We start from the raw sequence: 22,271 nt of genomic DNA, 5'->3' as shown, positions 1-22,271 counted from the left end.
GACAACTAATAGTTTCATATTAGAGCCTAAAGGGAAAGGGTGTAGTAACCATACGTAAGGCTATAGAGATGTGGCCAAAAAGAACTTTCTATCCCTTAATTAGGACCTGTAGGTATTGAGCATCTTTGCTAAAGGTTGTAACACCGTGATAAATTCTTTGGAGAATGGACCTGATGTATAGCGGATTGAGACAGGGAGTAAGTTCATTTATTATAGTACCTTTATTATAGTAATCCAGGAAAGAGGTGGCTGTCTCTTGAGTTATATAGAAACTGGGAGAATTTTTTTTTCCAGAGCCTAGAGATGGAGCTGGAGAGGGAAACCACAGGATCTTAATAGCTGGAAATGCTTTTTTTGAATGCTCACACTATGGAAATAAAGATTATAGTTAAGTTCACTTTAATTTATACCTAGCTACCCTCTTTTTTTAAAAAGGCAACTTTTAATTCGGGGATGTGTTGGATTTACATCAAAGTTGTAAAGAGAATACGAAGAGTTCCTCTCAGTGTTCTCTAATGCTGACATCTCACAGAACCGTGGTGTATTTGTCAAAACTAGGAAATCAACACTAGTATGATACCATTAGCCAAACTAAGGTACTTCATACTGATTTCAGCGGTTTTCTACCAGTGTTCCTGTTTTGTTTTTAGTTTTTTGGTTATTCTCCCACAAACAACATTTGTTTCCTTCAAGGGCAATAGGAGGAGTAGCAATAGCAGTTACTTCAAAGGCCATATAGGATAGTTAGCAATTTCTTTAACCTCTCCTAGGTGCCAGTAGCACTTCCCCAGTTTTAACAACGCAAAATGTCTTCGACATTGCCAAATATTCCTTGAGGGACAAAATCACCCCCAGTTGAGAACCACTGCTTTAAGCAAAAAAATTGGTGGAACTCTATAATGAGAATACCTCTTTATATCAGTGTTGCTACGGTGTTTCCTACAGAACATTAGTTCTGGGGATGCTGATACGTGATTTGAAACAAGTGGGTCTATGGAATAAATAATTTGGGGAAGTAGTGGAAGTTTTATTTCTTCTTCCTCTTTGTTCCTTTTTTATCCCTTTCTTCCTCCTCCCCTTTCACTTCCCCAACTTTCACTATCCCCATTCTTCCTTTCTTTCTTATCTTTTGTTTCCTCTCCCCACCTTTCTTCCTTTCCTTCTGGCAACAGCCCCTGCTTCACTGCAGGGTTTCTTAGAGCCTTTAACTTACCAGTGTCATTGTTAATTTCCAAGAGAAGACTACAGTATGTGGCATTTCAAAAACTGGTTTAACTGTACATTGTTTTTTAAATATTTATTTTTAAGATTTTATTTATTTGAAAGAGTGTATGCGCAGTGGGGAGGAGTAGAGGGAGAGGGAGAAGCAGGCTCCTCCCTGAGCAGGGAGCCTGATTATGGGGCTGGATCCCAAGACCCCAAGATCATGATCCTAGCCAAAGGCAGGAGCTTACCCGACTTAGCCACCCAGGTGCCCTATACATTGATTGTTTTTAAATGGGAACTATACTTCATGTAGGTTTGCTGTCCAGTCACCCATTCTTTGGAAATTAGTAGATTGAACTGGGGGCTAATTGTTAGGTATAAATATGTATCTCTGAATAAATAACTACCCCTTGTTAATGGTTAAGGAGATAGATGAATTACTTATAACCTTTTGGAAGGCAGTAGTTTTTGCATGTCTGTTGAAAAATGCACCGGGGGCACCTGAGTGGTTCAGTCAGTTGAGTGTCTGACTCTTGATTTCAGCTCTGGTCATAATCTCTGGGTCATGAGATGGAGCCCTGCATTGGGCTCCATGCTCAGTGGGGAGTCTGCTTGAGATTCTCTCTCTCCCTGTCCCATTGTGCCCCCCCACATACATTCTTTCTCTCTAAATAAATAAATAAAATCTTAAAATAAAAATGCGCCAAAATATTTTAAATTCAGTTTACATAAATACCCTATATTAAAACAACTAGCAGTTACTAAATTTTTTATTTTTCACATTGACAGTTATGGTTATAAGTTGAATTATTTTTGCTGAATATGGTGGAGTAGCTATTGGCAAATGCTTTTGTTCAGCAAGATAACCCACAGTTAAGTATAGATATGAGGGGACTGCACTGTGGTGGCATGGATGGCCATCCCATCTCAGGGAGAATGATTTGGTATGCCAGTTTCTAGCAGATATTCTAGAGCTGTGGATTCTTGGTCATCTTGCTCACATTTTATTTTACTTTTTAAGTTATGTTATATTTGGGCAAAATATATAAGTCTGTATTGTCTAATCAGTTTTAAGTTTGTGATGTGTTACAAAGTATGGGAAGATTAAAAAGTATGTTTTAGAAATTAAAAGATTGTCAGTTAAGTGAAATAGAATTAGTATTAGAATGTTAGTTCCTATATGTTCCTAGTAAACATTGAACTAGAAGATTAAAATAGTGAACTTCCCCTGTTTTATTTATTTTTCTCTTCCTTAAAAGATAGCTTTACAAAATAAGAGAAAAGAATTCTGAGGAAATTTAATACCTATAGTGATACCTTGAATATTTACCTCAGTGGTTAACTGTAGCTGTCTAGGGACAAAGATTTTTGGGATGTATTGGCCTGCATAAAATGGGCTGATTGACTCGAGTCCTTTCCTGTTAGGCAGATGGCTTGGTGAATGACCAAAAGCAGATGCAAATTTGTCATCACAAGAGGGACATTCATGCAACAGATGGAAGTCCTTTTTCTAATAGACTCTGAATATTCAACCTTTTTTTGATAATACCAGACTTAACTAAATAGAATGTTATATAAATTAAAAGTATTCTAGGCACCTTAAAAGGTAAAGAGTATATATGTAGTATATATATTTTTTCAAATCCTGATTTTTTTTTTCCTTTAAGTTGGGAAAGTCATTTTACATAGAATGACTAGAAAATTATGCTTTTAAGCAGGATGGGAAAAGGGAATAGAACAGTGTCAAGTAGAGGATCAAGAGATAGTGAAATATGTATTACAGAGAACTTATTTCCTGTGTCTGTTTTCTCTACTGAGGAGAATTATTTTCAAGTTGCAAAGGGTAGGAAAAGCATTACTACGTAGGGATTGAAGCATGAGATAGGTGAGATAATTATAAAACAGCTAGACACTTTAAATGAATATAAGCTTTTAGACTTATATAAATTGTATCTTGTTATACTGAAAGGTTAACAGATAGGATTGGTATCCACTATCAGTGTCTTTTGACGAATAGGGGAGACACCAAAATATTAGGGATTGGCAATGACCAATTTGTAAAGGAAAGAAAAAGGTGATTTCTACAGAGTAGACTGTTAAACTTGATCCCAGTCATCAGCTCCGACTAGGATAAATTATTAATCAGATAATTAGCATTTATAAGAAAGAAGTGTTTAACATGACTTTAGTAAGAAGTCGTTAGTCAATTCCATCTCTCTTTTTCTTTCTTAAAAAGGAAAACGCCAATTTTATTTATTTATACCTTTGTTCAGTTCCAGGAACAACTTAGGTGATTTACATGAATATACTACAAGATGAATTATAACAAAAGGAGTAGAAAACAGCTTACAGAATATAAATTGGGTTTATATTCTGGGTCTTTTACTAAACAATTTACATGTTATTTCATTTTATCCTGAGCAGACTGCAAACAACCACTCACCCACTACCTATTCCTTAACCACTTGGGATGGTATTTTACATGGTCCATTTGGGGGCAGATGTGAAAATACTATGGAGTAGTGGTTCCCAAACATTTTGGTATTAGAACCTCTTTTATTTTACATTCTTAAAAATTACTGAGTACCACAAAGAGCTTTTGTTTAAATTATGTAGGTTATTATCTATTGATAATAACTATATTAAAACTTCAGAGAATTTTGAAGCAAGAATACATAAGCACATATTGCAGTAGCTGTTGGAGGAATGACATCAACAGCACTTTGTCTAGTTTCTGGAAAATTCCTCTGGATTCTCATGAGAGTATAAAGGGAAAATAGCTTTTTAGTGTTATGATGAAAATGGTTTGACCTTGCTGACCCCCTTGAATGGCTCTCAGAGACCTCCAGACCACACTTTTGAGAATCACCATTCTTAGAGGAAGGATTCAGCTAACCTAGAGAGACCAGGCTGTGCTGTCTTCCATTTATCTACACATATCAAATTGGAGCCAAAGCAGCATTCATTCCAAAGTTTTTTGGTTGGTGGACTGGCCAAGGTCTTACACCCTATTTCAAGCAAAGGTAGAGAGGTACCAAATGGTCATTGTAAGCAGTCTACATAGAGTAGATTTATGTCATCAGTAAAAAAAAATATTTCTGACATTTCTTAGCTCTTTAGTACATTCACTCATACAGATCAGAATAGCTTAAAAGCAAAGCCCTTATAGTAGCTGCTTCTGGAAGGTAGACCCCTGCTTAGGGTCTTTCCAATCAACCACTTCTGGAGCGTGTGGGCAGTAGCACAGAGGGGTGTTTCCAATTAGAAATGAGTGTCATAATGTCCATGCTCAAGTATTTTAAGTAAAAACAGTTGGAGAGCTGGTAAGATGTATGTCAGAAACAAAAGTATGTGAATCAAGACTACTTTTTTTTTTTTTTTAAAGAATGAGATTTAACAAATAAGGACAAAGCCCTATGCATAGTTTTAATGAACCAGGTAAATGTGTTGCTGGAGAAAATCATCTGATGACTATTTATACAAAAAAGATCCAGAGGTTTTAGTTCACTTCAGCCTTGCAAATCAGTTTTTAAGAGCAGTTGCTAAGAACCTGAAGATAAGCCTTTAGCCAAGTTAATAGAAATATAAGTGTTCAAATAAAGGAGGTAATTGTTAGATTCTCTGGGCTAGACAGACTTCTCCCTGTGTAGCAATCACTAGTCATAAATGCCTTCATACTTTTGGATAAGGCTACACATCTGCCAGCACTAGGCATCCATTCTGAGAGTTATTAAAACCAGGCCACTGGTTTTATGGTATATAGCTCATACTATATACCATACTGTCATGCCTCAGTTTCTTTCATTGGTAGGTGGATTTTAGATACTAAAGTGACTTCAGGTTTCTGTGAAATTTAGATACTATTGTGACTTTAGATTTCTTCTGGTCCTCAGGATATGCAGCTTTGCCTTTAGAACCATGGTAATTTTTTCACTCTGTACTCTTAAGTTTGCCAACCTTTATGCTTGGATACTTGTGTTCCCTTGTTACATGCTGCATTGTCCCATTGCACTCACCCAGGTCAGCTCCACCTCTCAGGTCTGGTTAATCTCACCAATACCACCATATGTGATCTACTCCTGATTAACAGCTCCACTTTTTATGAACTGTTTATGCAACACTTGGAATAATGCTTGATTCTGGATGGCACATTTTAAAAGAATTAAGTAGAGATCATCTAGATGAAGGTAACTAAACTGAGGAGCTTACAAACCAAGCGTTGCTTTACAGTGTGATCCAACCTATTCTCGCTTCCTTTCCTGCCATTGTCTCTTCAGCTACTCTGTGTTCCAATCACATTATATCACCCACAGTCTCTCAACTGTGGCATCTTCTGTCAAATTGTCATTCTCTGCTCAGAGTCCCCTGTCTCTGTGATGAATTCCTACTTCAAGACCCAACTCAAATGGTATCTCCTCCCTAGTTATTTCCCTTGACTTTCCTAGGTATTCTTACCTCTGGGTTCTCATAGAACTTTATACATGCCTAGATTATGTACTTAATGAAATTATAATCTAATCCAGGGTCTTTTCTGTAAAAGACCATATGGTAAATATTTTAGGCTTTGTCGGTTTCTCTCTGTCATAGTTACTCAACTCTGTTGCTTTAGTACAAATGTAAACATAAATGAAGGTGACTGTGTTTCCAGAAAACTTTGTATGGAGACTAAAATTTAAATTTCTTGTAATTGTCATGTGCTATTCTTCTTTTGACTTTTGCCCTTCCATGATTTCAAAATATAAAAACCATTCTTAGTTCATGAGCTGTACAAATCAGGCAGCAGGCTGTATTTGGCTCATTAGCCGTGGTTTGCTGACTTTTGATGTATCTAACCCATATGTTTATTCTTTCAGTCACTCTTGCATTCATTCATTTATGAAATATTTGCTGGCTTTTCTTCTAGGTACTGTGAATGCAGTGGTGAGAAAGACATATTAAGGCAGAATATTCTGCATTCTATTGAACTTGCTGAGTTCAGAGACTTTCTAGTCCATCTCTGTCCCATGAGAATACTACATTTCTTGATACACTTTGAGATGAAGTAGTGAATGATTGAGCCAAGGAATAAGCTATTAAATTTTGCTAATCATTTCTCCTGTGAGTGTGATGATGGTATCTTAAGTGAGTGTGAGAGAGAAATGCTATCTAAAGACAGTGATAAATTTTAACAGATTATTTTGGAAAGACCTTGGTTGAATCTAGGTGTGAGGGTAAAGTATACATTCGTCTGTTTTGTTGATGATGACACTGTTAAAGTGATATGCTTTGAGATATATTACCATTCTGTAGTGAATTTTCTACATAGTTTTTGGTATGAATGTTTTAATTAACATTTAACTTTTATAATACCATCTTTGGGTACATGGTAAGAAGCTTTTAACTAAAGGGAAATTTTCTCTCATTTGAATGAACCTGATGACATCTTTATATCCTACAAATGATGTATTTTAAGGATTAAAATCTTGAGTTGCCTTATGATAACATATTAAGTAATTCTTTTACTGATAGAGATTAACTAGCTTTTTTCTCAGCGCTTTTCATTTACGTGGTTTTTTTCAAGATTATAGGATACAATCTTAAAATACTTGTTACCTCACATAATTTTAATCATGACAATGTGATACATGCTTATTTTCTCTTCGTAGGCGAGATAAACTTTGGATTTGCATGGAGTTTTGTGGAGGTGGTTCTTTACAGGATATTTATCATGGTAAGGCAAAAGTTATGTTTTATACAAATTAAGTAGAATTTCTTAAAATATAGTTATTTACTGTATTAAAGCATGAATGTTGCTTTGAGGAAGGTATGTTTTATTATTAGATATATAAAAGAATTTAAGATCTATACAAATGAAAGGAGCGTTTGCTTTATAGGTTGCAAAATTATGTGCAGTTGAATTATTTGCTGATTTTAAAGAAGATATGTATAATTAGTTCAAAATTTCAAACTCAGATTTGTAAAAAAAATACATAAAGGCCTTGGTTGTGAACACTAAGCCAAAAGAATATCCAGTTAATACATGAGTAGTATTAATACAAAGATAATTGATTTTACTCTCATATATTCAAGAATCATCAATTAATTGTTTACTTTTTCAAATACTAGATTCTGAGAAATTAAATCTTTTTTTTAATATTTATGTATGTATTTATTTATTTATTTATTTTTATTTTATGATAGTCACAGAGAGAGAGAGAGAGAGGCAGAGACATAGGCAGAGAGAGAAGCAGGCTCCATGCACCGGGAGCCCGATGTGGGATTCGATCCTGGGTCTCCAGGATCGCGCCCTGGGCCAAAGGCAGGCGCCAACTGCTGCGCCACCCAGGGATCCCCTTAAATCTTTTTTAAATTGAGATTTTAGTGGAATATTTAAGAAAGATTTGTAAAGTACAATGACAGTGTTTGTCTTTTCTTTCTCTCCCTGTCTCATTCTGGTTCTTTTAATGGGTAATTGTCACAAACTGCAGAGTAGGTTTATTCTTTTACTGAAGCTGTGCTTTTTGATTAATGTAAAATAAAATAATGTCTTAAGTCATATGTCAATTTTATGAGAAATTATTTTGGAAAAAATTTTCATTTTTCTTGATATGGTATTTGGGCTCAGATTTTCCCATTAGGGCCCCTTATGTAATTTGGGGGGCTGATTGTAATAAAGCAGATGTTAAAAGACTCTTTGATTAGGAATTTTACTGTCTCCATTTCACTCAATTTACTGTATCTTCTTGGTGTAGATTTTCCTTACCATAATATTGACATAATAGTATTTTAAGGTACTACTAACTATAGTTGGAATGGGAGAATGGAAATGATAGATTTTCTGGAATTGGTTTCAAAGGCTTAATGAAGAAAATGGGTTTTTAATTGGTCTTTGTAAGATATATAAACTTTGAGTAGAAGAGGTAGGACATTCTAGGAGATGAAACAACAATACAGTGACATGAAGGTATGACATGTGAGATCACTCATACTGGTATGCAATCTATTCCCTATTGGGGAATAGGGTCAGATATGGGGAGCCTAGGAAAGCCAGATGGAAGAACATGAGAATATTTCTGCTTTATGAGAAGGTGTTTCTTTTCTGAGAATATTTTTTATTATGTATGGCTGTTCTTTATATTTGAGAATTTTTTTATTAATGACATTTTGATTTCAGAGATTCAGTGAAAATTGAGAAATATTTGGCCTTATTTTGCATTGCAGAACATACACAGTATTTCTGGAAGCTTATGTTATCTGCATTCTAAATTCAAGAAGCTATTTCCCTTTTTCTCACTTATTTAATTTCCTTCATCCTGAAGCTGTTTCTGCTGGGTCTCTCAGTGTTTGACTCTCACTCTTCAATCGTAGTTTCAGTGGGGGGTAGAAGCAGATATGTTCTGGCAGCATTTTGAAGATACTAGACCACTGTCTTCTAGCTTCTATAGTTGTTGGTATCTTTTGTCACTCCAACTACATATTATTCTTCCTTTCTAATTGATTTTAAGACTTTTCTTCCTCTTAATTTTTTATGTTTTTAGTATCTAAACATGGATTTACATTTTTCTTGCTTAGGACTTAAAATCCTTACCTGAGAGGATTTAATTTATTCATCAAGCCTGGATCATTGTCAATTACTCTCTTTTTTCTTTAATTACTATCTCTTAAAATCTTTTCTAACCCAGTCTCTTTGATTTTTCCTTTGAGAATATCAATTAAAAAAAAAAACAAAAAAAATAGAATATCAATTAGGTTAGGTATACATTAGACCTTCTCCATGTCTCTTAAGTTCAGCTGCATATTTTGCACTTTTTAATCCTTCAGTAGAGCACTGAGGATACTCATAACCATCTTAGAGTTGGTTCACTGATGTTACAGCTGTGCTTAGTACATCCATTAGGATTTAATTTTGGTGACTGTATTTTTCATCTCTAGAAAGTATTGGTTCGATTTCAAGTCTCCCTTCATTTTGTATTTGTGGCTCATTCTCTTGTAATTTTTCATTCCTTCATTTACATCTTTAGTTTTTCAAGCGTCCCTTTCTTTAGCGTTTCTTGGATTGTTAAGTAACATCAGATGTATATATGCTTGGTCTTAGGTGTCTGGTTCTGCTTTCTTCGTTAAGAAGCAAGAAGACCAGCTTAGTTACAAAAATAGTTCTGTCATGTTTCTTGTCATTTCATTTCAACCAAATGTTGGAAGTAACAAAGTAATATGAATTTGTTAATATTGATTTATTTATACTGGTTAGCAGCTGTATACCCAGTATCTGTCTGTATTCACTCTTGACTGCATCCTGATTTCCACCCGGTGACCTCCTTATGGCAATGTGTAATACTCCTGTTTGGCTAGTCTGCAGAGCTCTCTACTTGCACAGCCGCATAAGACAAATACCTCCATTTCTTTCTGTGTTTCTCTTTCTCCTCTCTCTTTTACCGCGTTGTCATTCTGTATAGAATAGGGAGTAGTATAACTTGGGTCACTTTTCTAGTGAAAGAGGAGTTTTTTTTTCTCATAAAGCTAATGCTTAATGGGAGTTTGCTTTTGTATAGGTGTATGCAAAGCATATTTTGATCTGTCATGCAAAATTTGCAGTCTGCTTTTTTCCTATTACTTCTGCTTTCTAAGGTATCATTAAGCCGATTTTTATATTTTGCTTTACTGCTCTTAATTCCATCACTCCATAGGATTTTTTAAAATTTAAATCTTCTTATAAGAGGGAATTGTATTAGTTGTCTATTGCTATATAACAAATGATCCCAAAATTTGGCAACTTAAAACAGCAAATATTATGTCCCAGTTTCTGAAGGTCAGGGATTCAAGAATGGCTTAGTTGGGCATATCTAGCTCAAGTTCTTTCATGAAGTTGTAGTCTAGCTATTGGCTGGGAATGCAGTCATCTGCAGGCTTGACGAGGGCTGGAGAATTCACTTTCATGTTGATTCACTTAATATGGCTATTGGCAGAAAGCTTCAGGTCCTTGGTGGCTGTTGGCAGGTCTCAGTTTTTTACTATGTGGATCTAGCTATAGGACAGCTTGAGCGTCTTCACGATGTTGCAGCTGGCTTCCGCCAGAGTACGTGATCCCAAAGAGCAAGGAGGAAGCCACAAAGCCTTCAATGATGTGTAGTTGTAGAAGTTGTATTCTATCACTTCCACCGTATTTTGTTCTTTAGAAGCAAGTCCTTTCTGTCCAGACCATTCTCAGGAAGGGAATTAAATTCCAACACTTGAGGTGGAAACTATCAAAGAATTCATGGACATGTTTTAAACTACCACAGGAGTGTGTGTGTGTTGGGGGCGGGGGGGAGGATCCATTTGAATTTATGTTTTTTCATGAGTTGCTTCTCTTTTTGAAGAACATTAGACCTTTTATTGTTCCAACATAATGCTTTTTTTTTCTTTTCTATTGAACATTTTTCTTCTTTTAATATTGTTCTCTACAGTTTTCTACATTCGATGTCATTTACGATGAATTGCTTTTCAGTTATTTAAAAATTTTAAATTCTTTTATTTTTTTAAGATTTTATTTATTCATGAGAGAGACAGAGAGAGAGGGAGAAGCAGGCTCCATGCAGGGAGACCGATGTGGGACTCGATCCCGGGACTCTGGGATCACGCCCTGAGCTGAAGGCAGATGCTCAACCACTGAGCCACCCAGGTGTCACCAAAATTTTAAATTCTGAGATCATCTTCAATGAGAATTCCATATGCCTTTTGAGTGTGTGTCCTTCCACAGAGGGTTTTCTTTTTTTCCCCTGTGATCCCAAGACCTCAGTTTATCTGATACGTTTGAACCCTAAACCTGAGGGAAGAAGCCGCCTATGGTGATACAATCTAGAAGACATTTTTCCCCTGTCCACATCCCAGGCCATGACACAAAATCCTTTTCTCCTTGTCCTTGTCTACCATTTAATATGAGGATGTGGCCCTTTGAAGGTTCTGGTTTTATGGGCATATTTGTTCTAACTTTTTGTCTACAGACCAATGAATGGCATTTTCCTTTATGCCCATGAAGTGGATAAAACTAAAGCCCCAGCTTACCAAGATGACTTTCCTCTTAGAGATAGCTAGAATATTTCACATTTTATCCTTCTGATTTTCATTTTCCCTTTTGTTTTTGGCTCCTGGGGAAGTCTCTTACTGCTTAACTTAGACATTTAAAAGATTATTTAAAATATTCTTTTCTGTCATTTCTAGGTGTTACTTTCAGGATTTTCAGATTGTTTGCCATATTGTGGAAACAAATCTAAAGGAGGCCCATCTTACTGAGTGAGAGTGGGTTTACAAACCACAAGAACTAATTCTTATATGACTTATCTTCAGGCATTCATTCCAAGACTTGTTCTCAACAAAATATAAGTGAATAGATTTCTGTTTTCCACAATTGTAAAATACCACAAATATTTGAAAGTAAACATTTTTACAAAGCACTTACTAACTAGCAAAAGATTCTATCATTGGAATTTAATTCGATTTTTAGAATAGCCTATCCCACTTAATGTATTTCTTTATTCCGAAGTGATTTGGTAATGAAAGAGAAAATGCTTAAATGTCTTCAGTAGTGGATAGATGCACACAGAGAAACATTATTTAAATATTATGATTGAGTTACATGTTTTGATGGTAAGTGAAAAAGGCCGGTTTCAGAATTTTATGTGTAATATGATCCCATTCATATTTTTCTGTGAGATGTATATATACATTATTTAAAATCTATTTCTACATAAAATCATCTGATAGATTATAGGTCAAACTATTGATAGTGCCTGTTCTTGAGTAATTTGGCTAAGAAAGAGACCTTTACTTTCCAAACTTGTCTATTGATTGGATTTTTATAATGAGCATACTAATTTTATAGCTATAAAGATAATTATTTTAAGAAAAAAATATTGACTTAAAACTAGCTGTAATATGGGGCCCCTAGGTGGCTCATTTGGTTAAGTGTCTGACTCCTGATTTTGGCTCAGTTCGTGATCTCAGGGTCATGAGATTGAGCCCTGCTTTAAGAATCTCTCATTCCTTCTCCCTCTGCATACCTCCTTAAAGAATAACAAAAAACTAGCCTTAATATATGTATTACATACCAATTTTAGAAAAACTTTAGTAAAAACTAGCTAAGCCTCTTCAGTCTTACTCATTCCACAAACATTTATGTAGCAGCTTTCCCATGCCAGGAACTGTTCTAAATACTGGGGATACAACAATGAGAAAATCAGATTTAAAAAATTCTGCCTTCATGGAGCTTACATTTTAGTACAGTTGTTTAGGTATATCAAGGCTCTTGCTTAGTGGAGCTTATAAAACTTCATCATTCACTGAAAAACATACCTTGACTAATTTCATTAATATTAATTTTCTTTTCTTACAGTAACGGGACCTCTGTCAGAACTGCAAATTGCTTATGTTAGCAGAGAAACACTACAGGTAAATCCAGTGCTAATTAAAAATTGCCATTCTTTATTAGATTCAGTGTTTAATTGTTCTGTATTATCTGTTAAATAAAGATTGAGCATTCTAGTTTGGTAAACTCTTGGATTTTAACATATTTTTGATTGTGTAGTAAACTCAAATTATATTTGCAAATACTGTAAAGCCTCACTGTGATAATATGACCTCCTAAAATGTAACTGCTATGGATTTATTATTTTATATTCCCCTTAATACCAAAGAAAGTAATTAAGTGTTGGAATTGAATAGGAATTATGTATAGGAATTGAAACTCATTCTAATGCTAATTGCGTTTATACTTTTTAAAAGTTATTTCAAACTATCTGCAAGGTTTAGTGAAAAGTATTTGTCTTAAGAAAATTAGTAGTTCCAGCTAAGCTTTGCCTTTAATTTTCTTGATTCTTTTGTCTTTTAGGCTATTTCAGTAAAATAAATTAATGATTACCACTAGACTTTCTGTAATGAGTAAATAAAAAATAGAAACTACTATTCAGTTAATCACTTTACATTTTGAAGTATGCTCTGTAGTAAAGTCTTATTAATATTTGTTTTTTTGTTTTTTGAAATTCCAGGGATTATACTATCTTCATAGTAAAGGAAAAATGCACAGAGATATAAAGGTATACATCATATGTTTAAGCTAATGACCTCTTTTCATTTTTAAATAATCAAACTGTTAAGCAATATTGTCTTAATCTATTTGATGAAATTTCTTACCTAAAATATGTTACTATAATAAAATTGAGTGATACTTTTAAGAGTTTTATTACTTTTCTAAAGCAGCTTTATTGAAATACAGTTCACATACCATAAAATTCACCCTTTTAAAGTATACTCTGTGGGTTAGTATTGCAGTAACCCATATTAGCTTATCTGTAGTTACTTACTTGTAAAAAGCAGATTAGATCTTTAGCTTCCATCAAGTTAGGGTTTTTAGAACATTTTATGCTTTAATATGAAAAATAAACTTTGGTAATCTTAAGGAGCTATCATTAATAATGTTTCAAAATAGATAAATTCAACTGTAATATTTTCTAATGGTCTTTGATTTAACTGGCAGAGGAGAGCAGGTGCACTGGATGTGCTGGGGTTAGTTAGCTCTGTGGTAAAAAACTAGGTGCTGTGATGGGACTCCTAAAGTTATTTCTGAAGATACTGCCATTTTCCCAACTTAGTTATTTTTTTCTTTCATTTATTTTTCTTTTACCTTCTTCCTTGTTCATCTTTTCTCCTGCTTCTCTCCCCCTTTTGTTTTCTGAAATTTTCTTTAGCATAAAGGTTTTTAACTTTTTTGTGGGTGGGCGAGAGTATCCTATTGCTCTTTTGAGTCTCTGATGAAAGCCATGAACTCTCTTCTCAAAAAATGTCTTTATGCACATGCCTTCATATTTTGTATGAAATTTCAGTGGATTGTCAGGTCACCTGCTGAGATCCCTTTAAGTTTTTTTTTTTAAGATTCTGTTTATTTTTTCGTGAGAGACAGGGAGAGGCAGAGACACAGGCAGAGGGAGAAGCAGGCTCCGTGTGGAGAGCCTGATGTGGGACTCTATCCCAGGACCCCAGGATCATGCCCTGAGCAAAGGCAGACGCTCAACCACTGAGCCACCCAGGTATCCCCCTTTAAGTATTTTTTTTTATAAGCCGCTTAAAAGACATAAGCAAAGAGCTTTGGAGCTCAAAGGAAGAAAAGATCATAACATGAGTAAGTCAAGAAAGGTACTATGTCACCCGCAAGTAGATAATCTGGAAATACTGATCAATATTTATCAGAAATGGAGGTTGGAGTGCCTTCCAAGCAGAGGGCACAATGTCAGCAAAGATAGGTCAGAAAGTGTGGGGTCAATTTAGGGAGTAGAAAAGTTGCACTGTATTACTGAAGAGAAGAGAACTTACGAGAGTAACAGGAGATGGGTTTGGCCAGGTGGGTTTGTGCTCCCATTACACGAGGAGTTGTGTGCCAAACTTCAGAATCTGAGCCCAACTGGGAAAATTCTGCCCGTAGCCACTATTTCTACCCTGATCTAAGCCATCAGTTTATTCTATCTCATCTGCACTTCTGTAGCAGCCTTCTAACTGCTCTGTACTTGAGTGTTTCTACAGTCACTTCTCCACCTGGCAACCAGAATGATCTTTTTAAATCAGAGTGCGTCACTCTTCTGTTTATAAACCACCTTTGGCTTCTTACCATACTCAGTGTAAAATCCAGATTTTTACCATGGCCTATAAGGTTATACATGATCTGACCCCTGCTTTTCTCTCTGACCTCATCTCACACTCCTCTCCATTTTACTCATTTTGTTCCAGCCACACTAAACTTGATGTTTTTGGAATATGTTGAACTCATTCTGGCACCAAGGCTTTGTATTTGGTGAGCCCTCTTTCCCGAATGTTTTTCTCCCAGATTTGGCATGGCTCATGCACCCTCACTTCATCCGGATCTCTGCTCAGATATCACTGCCTTAGAGAGCCCTTCCCTTCCTGCTTTACCTGTCTTAGAGTACTTATCTCTTCCTGGCTTTGAATCATCTGTTAATCCATTCATTTGTGTGTGTATGTGTGTATTCATTTTTAGATTTTCTTTCTCTCCTATTCAGTGTAAACTTCATGAGAGCTGGAGCTTATTCTTATTTACTGCTATAACCCTACAGCTTAAGATATCACTTGGTTGCTCAGGAAGAGAGGAACAGAAGGATGGAAGGAGGGGAGCATCAAAGGCCAGATGCACGTGATGTGATGTAATTTAGGAAAATTAACCGGGAGCTAGGAAAAGACCAAGCTGAGGACTGTGGCAGACATCTAGATAGCAGGGGCCCACATCAAGTTAAAATCCCTGCTATATCAGTTGGTTAAGCATCTGACTCTTGATTTTGGCCCAGGTCATGATCTCAGGGTTGAGATGGAGCCCCATATCAGGCTCTGCTGGGCATGGAGCCTTCTTAAGATTCTCTCTCTCCATTTGTGCCCCCTCTAAAAAAAAGTATCTGTACTGTAGTCTCTTGTCCCTCCATTTTTTCCTTTCTCCCATTATTCCATACTGCCGCAGTAATATCAGGGAGTACAGTCTTATGTTATATCTTCCTCTTTTACAGCTTCCTCTTTTTTTGGGTGGGAAGGAGTTTCCTAGTATTTTTCCTGTAAGGCTACAATTACATGATTGGTGGCACCTTTGACTAAAGAGCCAGTTTACTTTTGCTTGCTCATTCAGTTACAGAAAAGGCAAAAAACCAAAACAAAACAAAAAAATGAAAAGTCTATACACCTTGGGAGACAGTATTTCTACCTCCTCCAACAACTTTGAGCTTATTGAAGATGAAGTGGTTACTTTAGGCTCAGGTCAGGATGTAGAAGTGCCTAATAGGGCATTGTAATGGGAAAAAACTGAGTTTTTTCCTCTCTATGTAGGGAAAAAACCCAGTTCTTCCCTACTGTGTGCTTCTTTCACAAGTCATCTTTACTTATGCAGAACATTTTGGACACTTGTGTCACCAAATGTGTGAAGGTTTTCTCCCACAGCAAGCAGTTCTCTGTGACACCAACTGAATGTCCTACCATGTAACTCAATTCTGACCCCATTTAACTCAATTCTAACCCTATTTACCAGGAAATAGCATCAGATCCCACAGATAAGGGCTCACTCCCACAAGACTGTCCCTTCCCTCCACCACACACACATGCATGCCCAATACAGGTTGCAAGCCCATGTTATCAGCTGTGCTTCTGAGCAACTGGCTATATGGATCAGAGGTTCCAAAGACCCTCTCCTTGGGTTCAATCAATCTGTTAAAGAGGCTCACAGAACCTCTTTAACAGGTATTTACATTTACCAGTTTATTAAATGATTTGGTAAAAGATACAGATGAATATCCAGATGGGAGAGATATATAGGGCAAGGTGTGTGGGAAGGTGGCGTGGAGCTTCCATGCCCTCTTCAGACACATCCCTCTCCCAGGACCTCTACATGTTCACCAACCTAGAGGCTCTCCAAACCCCATCCTCATGTTGGCATAATCAGTCATTAACCCCATTTTCAGCTCTTCTCCCTTCTCAAGAGAATGTGGGGCAGGGCTGAGAATTCCAAGCTTATGATCATGACTTGGTCTTTCCAGTGACATTCCTCATCCAGGAGCCCACTCAGGGTTGGTTCGTTAGAACAGAAGACTCTCCTATCACCCCAAAATTACAAATGTTTCAAGAACACTGTGTCAGGAACCAGGGTCTGAGACCATATATTAGAACAAGAGATGCTCCCAATGTTCTTGTCACTTAGGAAATTATCGGGGTTTCCAGAGGGCTGTGCCAGGAACCGAGGGTAGAAGCCAGTCTGTATTTTCTGTTATCTCACAGTCGTGCAGACAGATAACATTTTTAATTGGGTGGGCCAGTGGCTAATTGTTTCTGTTCTGAGTGGGCCTAAACAGTGGGCAGACACATTAAGATAGTAAATAGCCAGATAGAATCTTCCACACCAGCACTGTTTCAACTAATGATCAATTCCTAGAAAGGAAAGTTTGGGGGTCTTTTGAACAGGAAATAAGTTTAAAATACAGTAAAAGGAATTGAAAATGCCAATATAAGGTCACATTTTAGTGCAGTCACAGTGTTGGATCAGTAAGAAAATAACATTTAGATGAAAACTAATACATCATTTTTATAATAACATTCATATTGTGTTAGTAGCAGCCTTTTGCAAGGTGGAACATTTTATAATGATTTCCTAAAACGTGGACAAATTTTCCTGTGAATATAATGATGTAACACTTTAATTGAGGATACTTTGAATTTTGAGTACTTCTAGTTCTAAGGCTGCTACTTGTGATTATTTTAAATATATATATCTTATCTATTATATGTGCTATCTGAAAAAATGATTCTTACTTTAAAATGTTCTCACTTTGAAGGGAGCTAACATTCTGTTAACGGATAATGGTCATGTAAAATTGGGTAAGTAAATTAAAATTTTGTCATTTGTGCAAATTTACTCCAGACCATAGTAAGTTTATATATATTTTCCTCTGTTAGGACTGGGCTTTTTCCCTCAGCATTTCTATATTTTTAGGTGGAAATCTCATTGTGGGGCATAGGTAACCTGTCTGTATCTGGTTCCTCTTAAGTGGGGATAATTTGCCCTTTACATATGACAGATTTGTTGTAAAGATAAAATTCCTTTACTGTAACCTGAGGCATGTGACTTTTAGTAAGAATAATTTGTACAGAACTACTTTGTAACCAAAAGACAAGGTAAACAAAAGCTAAAAAATCAATTATACCAGAATCCTACATCCTTTACATCAGCTTTTAAAATAAAATACAGTATTAATTACATAAGACTGTAGTATCAATGCTGGATGTGGCTTTTTTTTTCAAACTGTACCTTTTATTTTGTAACTTTTGTTTATGACTGAAATAGAATTCAAAACTCTTAAAGAATAACTGAATTTGAAAGTTGAAGACTGGAAACATGTATAGTAGTTTTTGTAAATAAAATCATGGCTGTTAGGTGTTAAATGAAGAATTTAATAATAAAATTGTTTTGAATTACATACTACTATAAGATCAGAATTCAAAACACATTTATAAAAGCACAAATAAAACTATTTTGAACCGTAGCCTACAATAGGACTAATCAGATTGAAAAGTATGTATCTGAACATTAACACATAATAACACTTTTCTGAACCACCTCTAAAGATGAAAAAAGCATTTATTTAACTATTGATGGCTTAGCAGACAGTTTCTATCAGCAGTTTAATATTTTGTGTTAGTATTATGTGACTTCTGGACAGACCTCCAATATGTATCTTGGTCAATAAGGATTTAGAAATGACCATTAAAAAACTAGAAAATATTTAGAACTCAGCATATTCAAAGAATAGCAACAAATCCTACATAAAAACAAATTACCTGGTAGTAATTAGTTTTGGTATTAGAAATGTATTGTTGAGGTGAGATTTTCCGAATATTCTGTTTGGATGTCTTTTCAGGCTAGGGTAGATTGGCCAGTAGTTTATTAGTTTGTTTGATGTCCGTTATTAAGAATATAACAGAAAGTGAATAGAATATGTTATTACTTACAGCCCCTTCCAGTGATGTTCCTTGAATTTCAGGTTCTGGGAATTTGAAATTATAATATTATTAAGTCTGGCAGCTTAAAATTTTATCAGCTGTTTCTTTCTCATCAAAATCATTTGATCTTGACTTTTGTTGTCATTTGATTCATGCAGGGATATATGGGATTCTGTTTGACTGTGATGTACACTGACTACTTTGTGATATTTTAATGCTGACCCATAAAAGTGATAAATTTTAATGTGTGATATTTAAGAAGATCTCATTTCTGTTAAATTAGTTTAATGAAAAGAATTATTAAAAGTTTCTTCTCATGTTATTGTAAATAATTTTACTTTCCCTCTGCTTTCTTTTCTAAATGTTTCTTATTTTTTAATAGCTGATTTTGGAGTATCTGCACAGATTACAGCTACAATTGCCAAACGGAAGTCTTTCATTGGTACACCATATTGGTAATTGTATTTTAATTGACAATTTAACTTTTTGTTTTTTTTTTTTTTATCATTATTGAAGTCAGCACTTACTGAAAAAAATAGACTGGTCAAAAATTTTAGGACTAAAACAGATTAAGAAGATAATCAGTAGCTTAAGCAATTTAGGCATATACACTTGTGAGTGGATTACACAGCCAAAGAACATTTTATCATGTTTATTTTCATTAAGTGGAAAAGACTTTAAAAAGATGAATAATGGCTTTTGGGAACCTCTATATAAAGGAACTCTCATTGATTCTCTGGGGTCCAGCATGGTTTTACACATACTTAGTAAATGTTGATGATAAGTGATCTCCAGCTCCAGCTTCAGAGATTAGAAACTAATGTTACCCCTCTTGTAAGAAAGTAGGAACTATATTGGGAGCATCTGAAACTGTGAATTAGGCAAAGTAAATTTTGGGAACATTCTGACTCTTCATCTCTCTAATATCATGTCTTTCCCACATGAACTTTAGGGATATAGTACAGAATGGATCTCTCATCCAAAGTGACTAAGGTTGGCAGTTACTCAGTTAATAAAAAACATCTATTGAATAGCAAATCTCAAAATTAATACATATGTACCTTAAACATATGTACACATGTGAGTGTACTTTTATTTTCTTTGCCATAGGACCAACGCCTTTTCTTTAAGAGGCCCACTAATTAGAGTTCTATCTTAATAATATGACCTATACCCACAGTGCAACAGCTATATTTCCCGGGTTGTGTTTCTCTAAAGTGCAGAACTTGGACTAAGCATGTGACCTTTTTTTTTTTTTTTTAAAGTCAGACGTATGAGGTATAAATTCAGCCTTATTAGATATGCAGTTTTCCCACCACTGAGAAACTTGCATGCTGTGGTGGTGAGAAATACTACCATAATCGATACAAAAGATAAGTTTCCAGCACCCAAGGAAGTGTTCTTTTGTCCACTTTTAGTAAATTCTATCCTCTCATCGCTAGCCTCTGGCAATACCCTATCTGATTTGTGTTTCTGTAGTTTTACCTTTTCCCTGAATGTCATACAAATGGAATTACACAGCCTACGGCCTTTCTAGTCTTTTACAGGTGTCATATTCTTAACTAATTTGCCAGGTTTTTTGGTTTTGTCTTTAGAAACTTGTCTTTAATAAGGTTTTGAAAGCATTCACTTTAATTTTAATAACTTGCTCTTTTTAATTTCATAACAAATGAGTTTTTTGTAACAATTAAATATTATTTGTTATATAATTATGTAGTATAATGAATAAGCCGATTCAGAGATGAACTCAATTGACTGTGGTAAGCGTACAGTCTGACAGGAGTAGAAGTGCACTAGCTGGAATCTTTCACTCATACTTTTATAGAGGAATGGAGGACATCACCTTTCACAGAAAATCAGGCATATTAGCTTTATGCACTTTCATTCTCCGATAGTGCATTTCTACCAGCAAGCTGGAATCTAGTAATAACTGACATACTGTAAAATTACTTTTCTTACAGTAGTTTGAATATTTTTAGAAGTACTTTAAGTTTAGAAAGATTTTAAGAACAAGCATTTTGAAAGTTAGAGGATTGTGTTGTGTATGTGTGTGTTTAACTTTACTGACTTACTTGAGTTTCCTGAAACCATACTAGGAAGACAAATGTATATTTGTAAATTATATTTGTAAATTAAATGTATATTTGTAAATGTATATTTGTAAATGTATATTTGTAAATTACTTATTTCAGTAATTCTTTTGATATGTAAGAGTTGGTTATTTTTAAAACTGTTGTTTAGGACTTAAAATTCTTATATTTGAAAATTAATATAATCATTTAAATCAAAGACAAATTTATAGAGATATAATTAGAATAAGACTATGTAGGAAAGTTAAAAGAAAGAAAACGAAGTTTGAGTCACTTTCCTCCAAATAAATACAGTTTTAAAAAGCAAGCACTCATTTTTGTAACTTCTACCATTATAATAAAACTGAAAAACTACCAATCAATTTTATAGTAAATATAAGTTAAGTACTAAATGAGGATTACTGATACCTCAGTAAATAGTGTTGGTCACATGAAAACAGGCCAGATTGCAGTTGATTGGTTTAAGCAGGTGGAGCTAAAAATTACAGATCATTTATTACAAGATGTTATTTCTCTGTAAAATTCTGCAAAATTGTACAGAAGATACCGATGTAGACAAATTTGATTATGTTGCTATATTATAATTGTAAAGTTTTATAAATCTTTATAGTAAGTATAGCAAAGTATAGCAAAGTAACCAAGGAATCACCAGTAGGGTCTTGGGGGAGGGTCTTTACAAGGTCAAGATCTTGGGAGAGAACTTTGAAATACTATATACTTATTTTTCAGATATCAGGACCTAAATAGGCCTCAGCTTAGATAGTCATAGTTCCAAGTGCTTCTGGTGGGAATATGAAAGAAAATACAATAAACAGAAGTTTCCCCCCCCCCTCAATATTTCCTTCAGGATGGCTCCAGAAGTTGCAGCTGTTGAGAGGAAAGGGGGGTACAATCAGCTCTGTGATCTCTGGGCAGTGGGAATCACTGCCATAGAACTCGCTGAGCTTCAGCCGCCTATGTTTGACTTACACCCAATGAGGTCAGTGTGTTGTAACTGAAGAATTCTATGCTTAAATGAAGGATAATCCCCTCTCCGCCCAATATTTATTACATCATGAACAAATAATATTTTTAGTCTTGTTCTACCTATTAACAGTAATAGAATTATTAATAGTAATAGAATTATATTATGTATTTAAAATATGAAATCTTAAAAATGCTATTAATGTTTTGTTGATTTTTCAGAGCATTATTTCTAATGACAAAAAGTAATTTTCAGCCTCCTAAACTAAAGGATAAAATGAAGTGGTAAGTATTTTTGTGTTATTTACTTTATAATCAAGTGTAAAAAAGAATTAAAATTTAAAAGTCTGATTTTCAAAATTTCTTAGGTCAAATAGTTTTCATCATTTTGTGAAAATGGCACTTACCAAAAATCCAAAAAAAAGACCTACTGCTGAGAAGTTACTACAGGTATTATTTTTGCCCTGTAATATGTCTTTTTTTCAAAAGATAAAATGTCATCCAATTAGGTTTCTAATGAGT

The 22,271-nt window shown here is 34.9% G+C and overlaps 1 protein-coding gene across 7 annotated transcripts in view; it reads left to right on the top strand.

The window, feature by feature from the left end:
* Positions 1 to 22,271, top strand: part of MAP4K3 (mitogen-activated protein kinase kinase kinase kinase 3) — a 187,448-nt gene that overhangs the window by 100,129 nt on the left and 65,048 nt on the right. For all 7 annotated transcript variants that reach the window (XR_005372332.1, XM_038561331.1, XM_038561329.1 and 4 more), the window contains 8 exons: positions 6,852 to 6,916; positions 12,554 to 12,609; positions 13,206 to 13,253; positions 17,532 to 17,574; positions 19,079 to 19,151; positions 21,634 to 21,765; positions 21,972 to 22,034; positions 22,118 to 22,199. Coding sequence is in view for 6 of the 7 variants with exons in the window: in XM_038561331.1 (XP_038417259.1) it covers positions 6,852 to 6,916; positions 12,554 to 12,609; positions 13,206 to 13,253; positions 17,532 to 17,574; positions 19,079 to 19,151; positions 21,634 to 21,765; positions 21,972 to 22,034; positions 22,118 to 22,199 (562 nt within the window). In the remaining variant the exon portion in view is untranslated. The remainder of the gene's footprint in view (positions 1 to 6,851; positions 6,917 to 12,553; positions 12,610 to 13,205; positions 13,254 to 17,531; positions 17,575 to 19,078; positions 19,152 to 21,633; positions 21,766 to 21,971; positions 22,035 to 22,117; positions 22,200 to 22,271) is intronic.

The sequence above is a fragment of the Canis lupus genome, chromosome 17 (assembly GCF_011100685.1).
Source record: "Canis lupus familiaris isolate Mischka breed German Shepherd chromosome 17, alternate assembly UU_Cfam_GSD_1.0, whole genome shotgun sequence".
Lineage (NCBI taxonomy): Eukaryota > Metazoa > Chordata > Mammalia > Carnivora > Canidae > Canis > Canis lupus.
The sequence above is the reverse complement of the archived record's forward strand: the minus strand, read 5'-3'. Positions and strand labels throughout refer to the sequence as shown.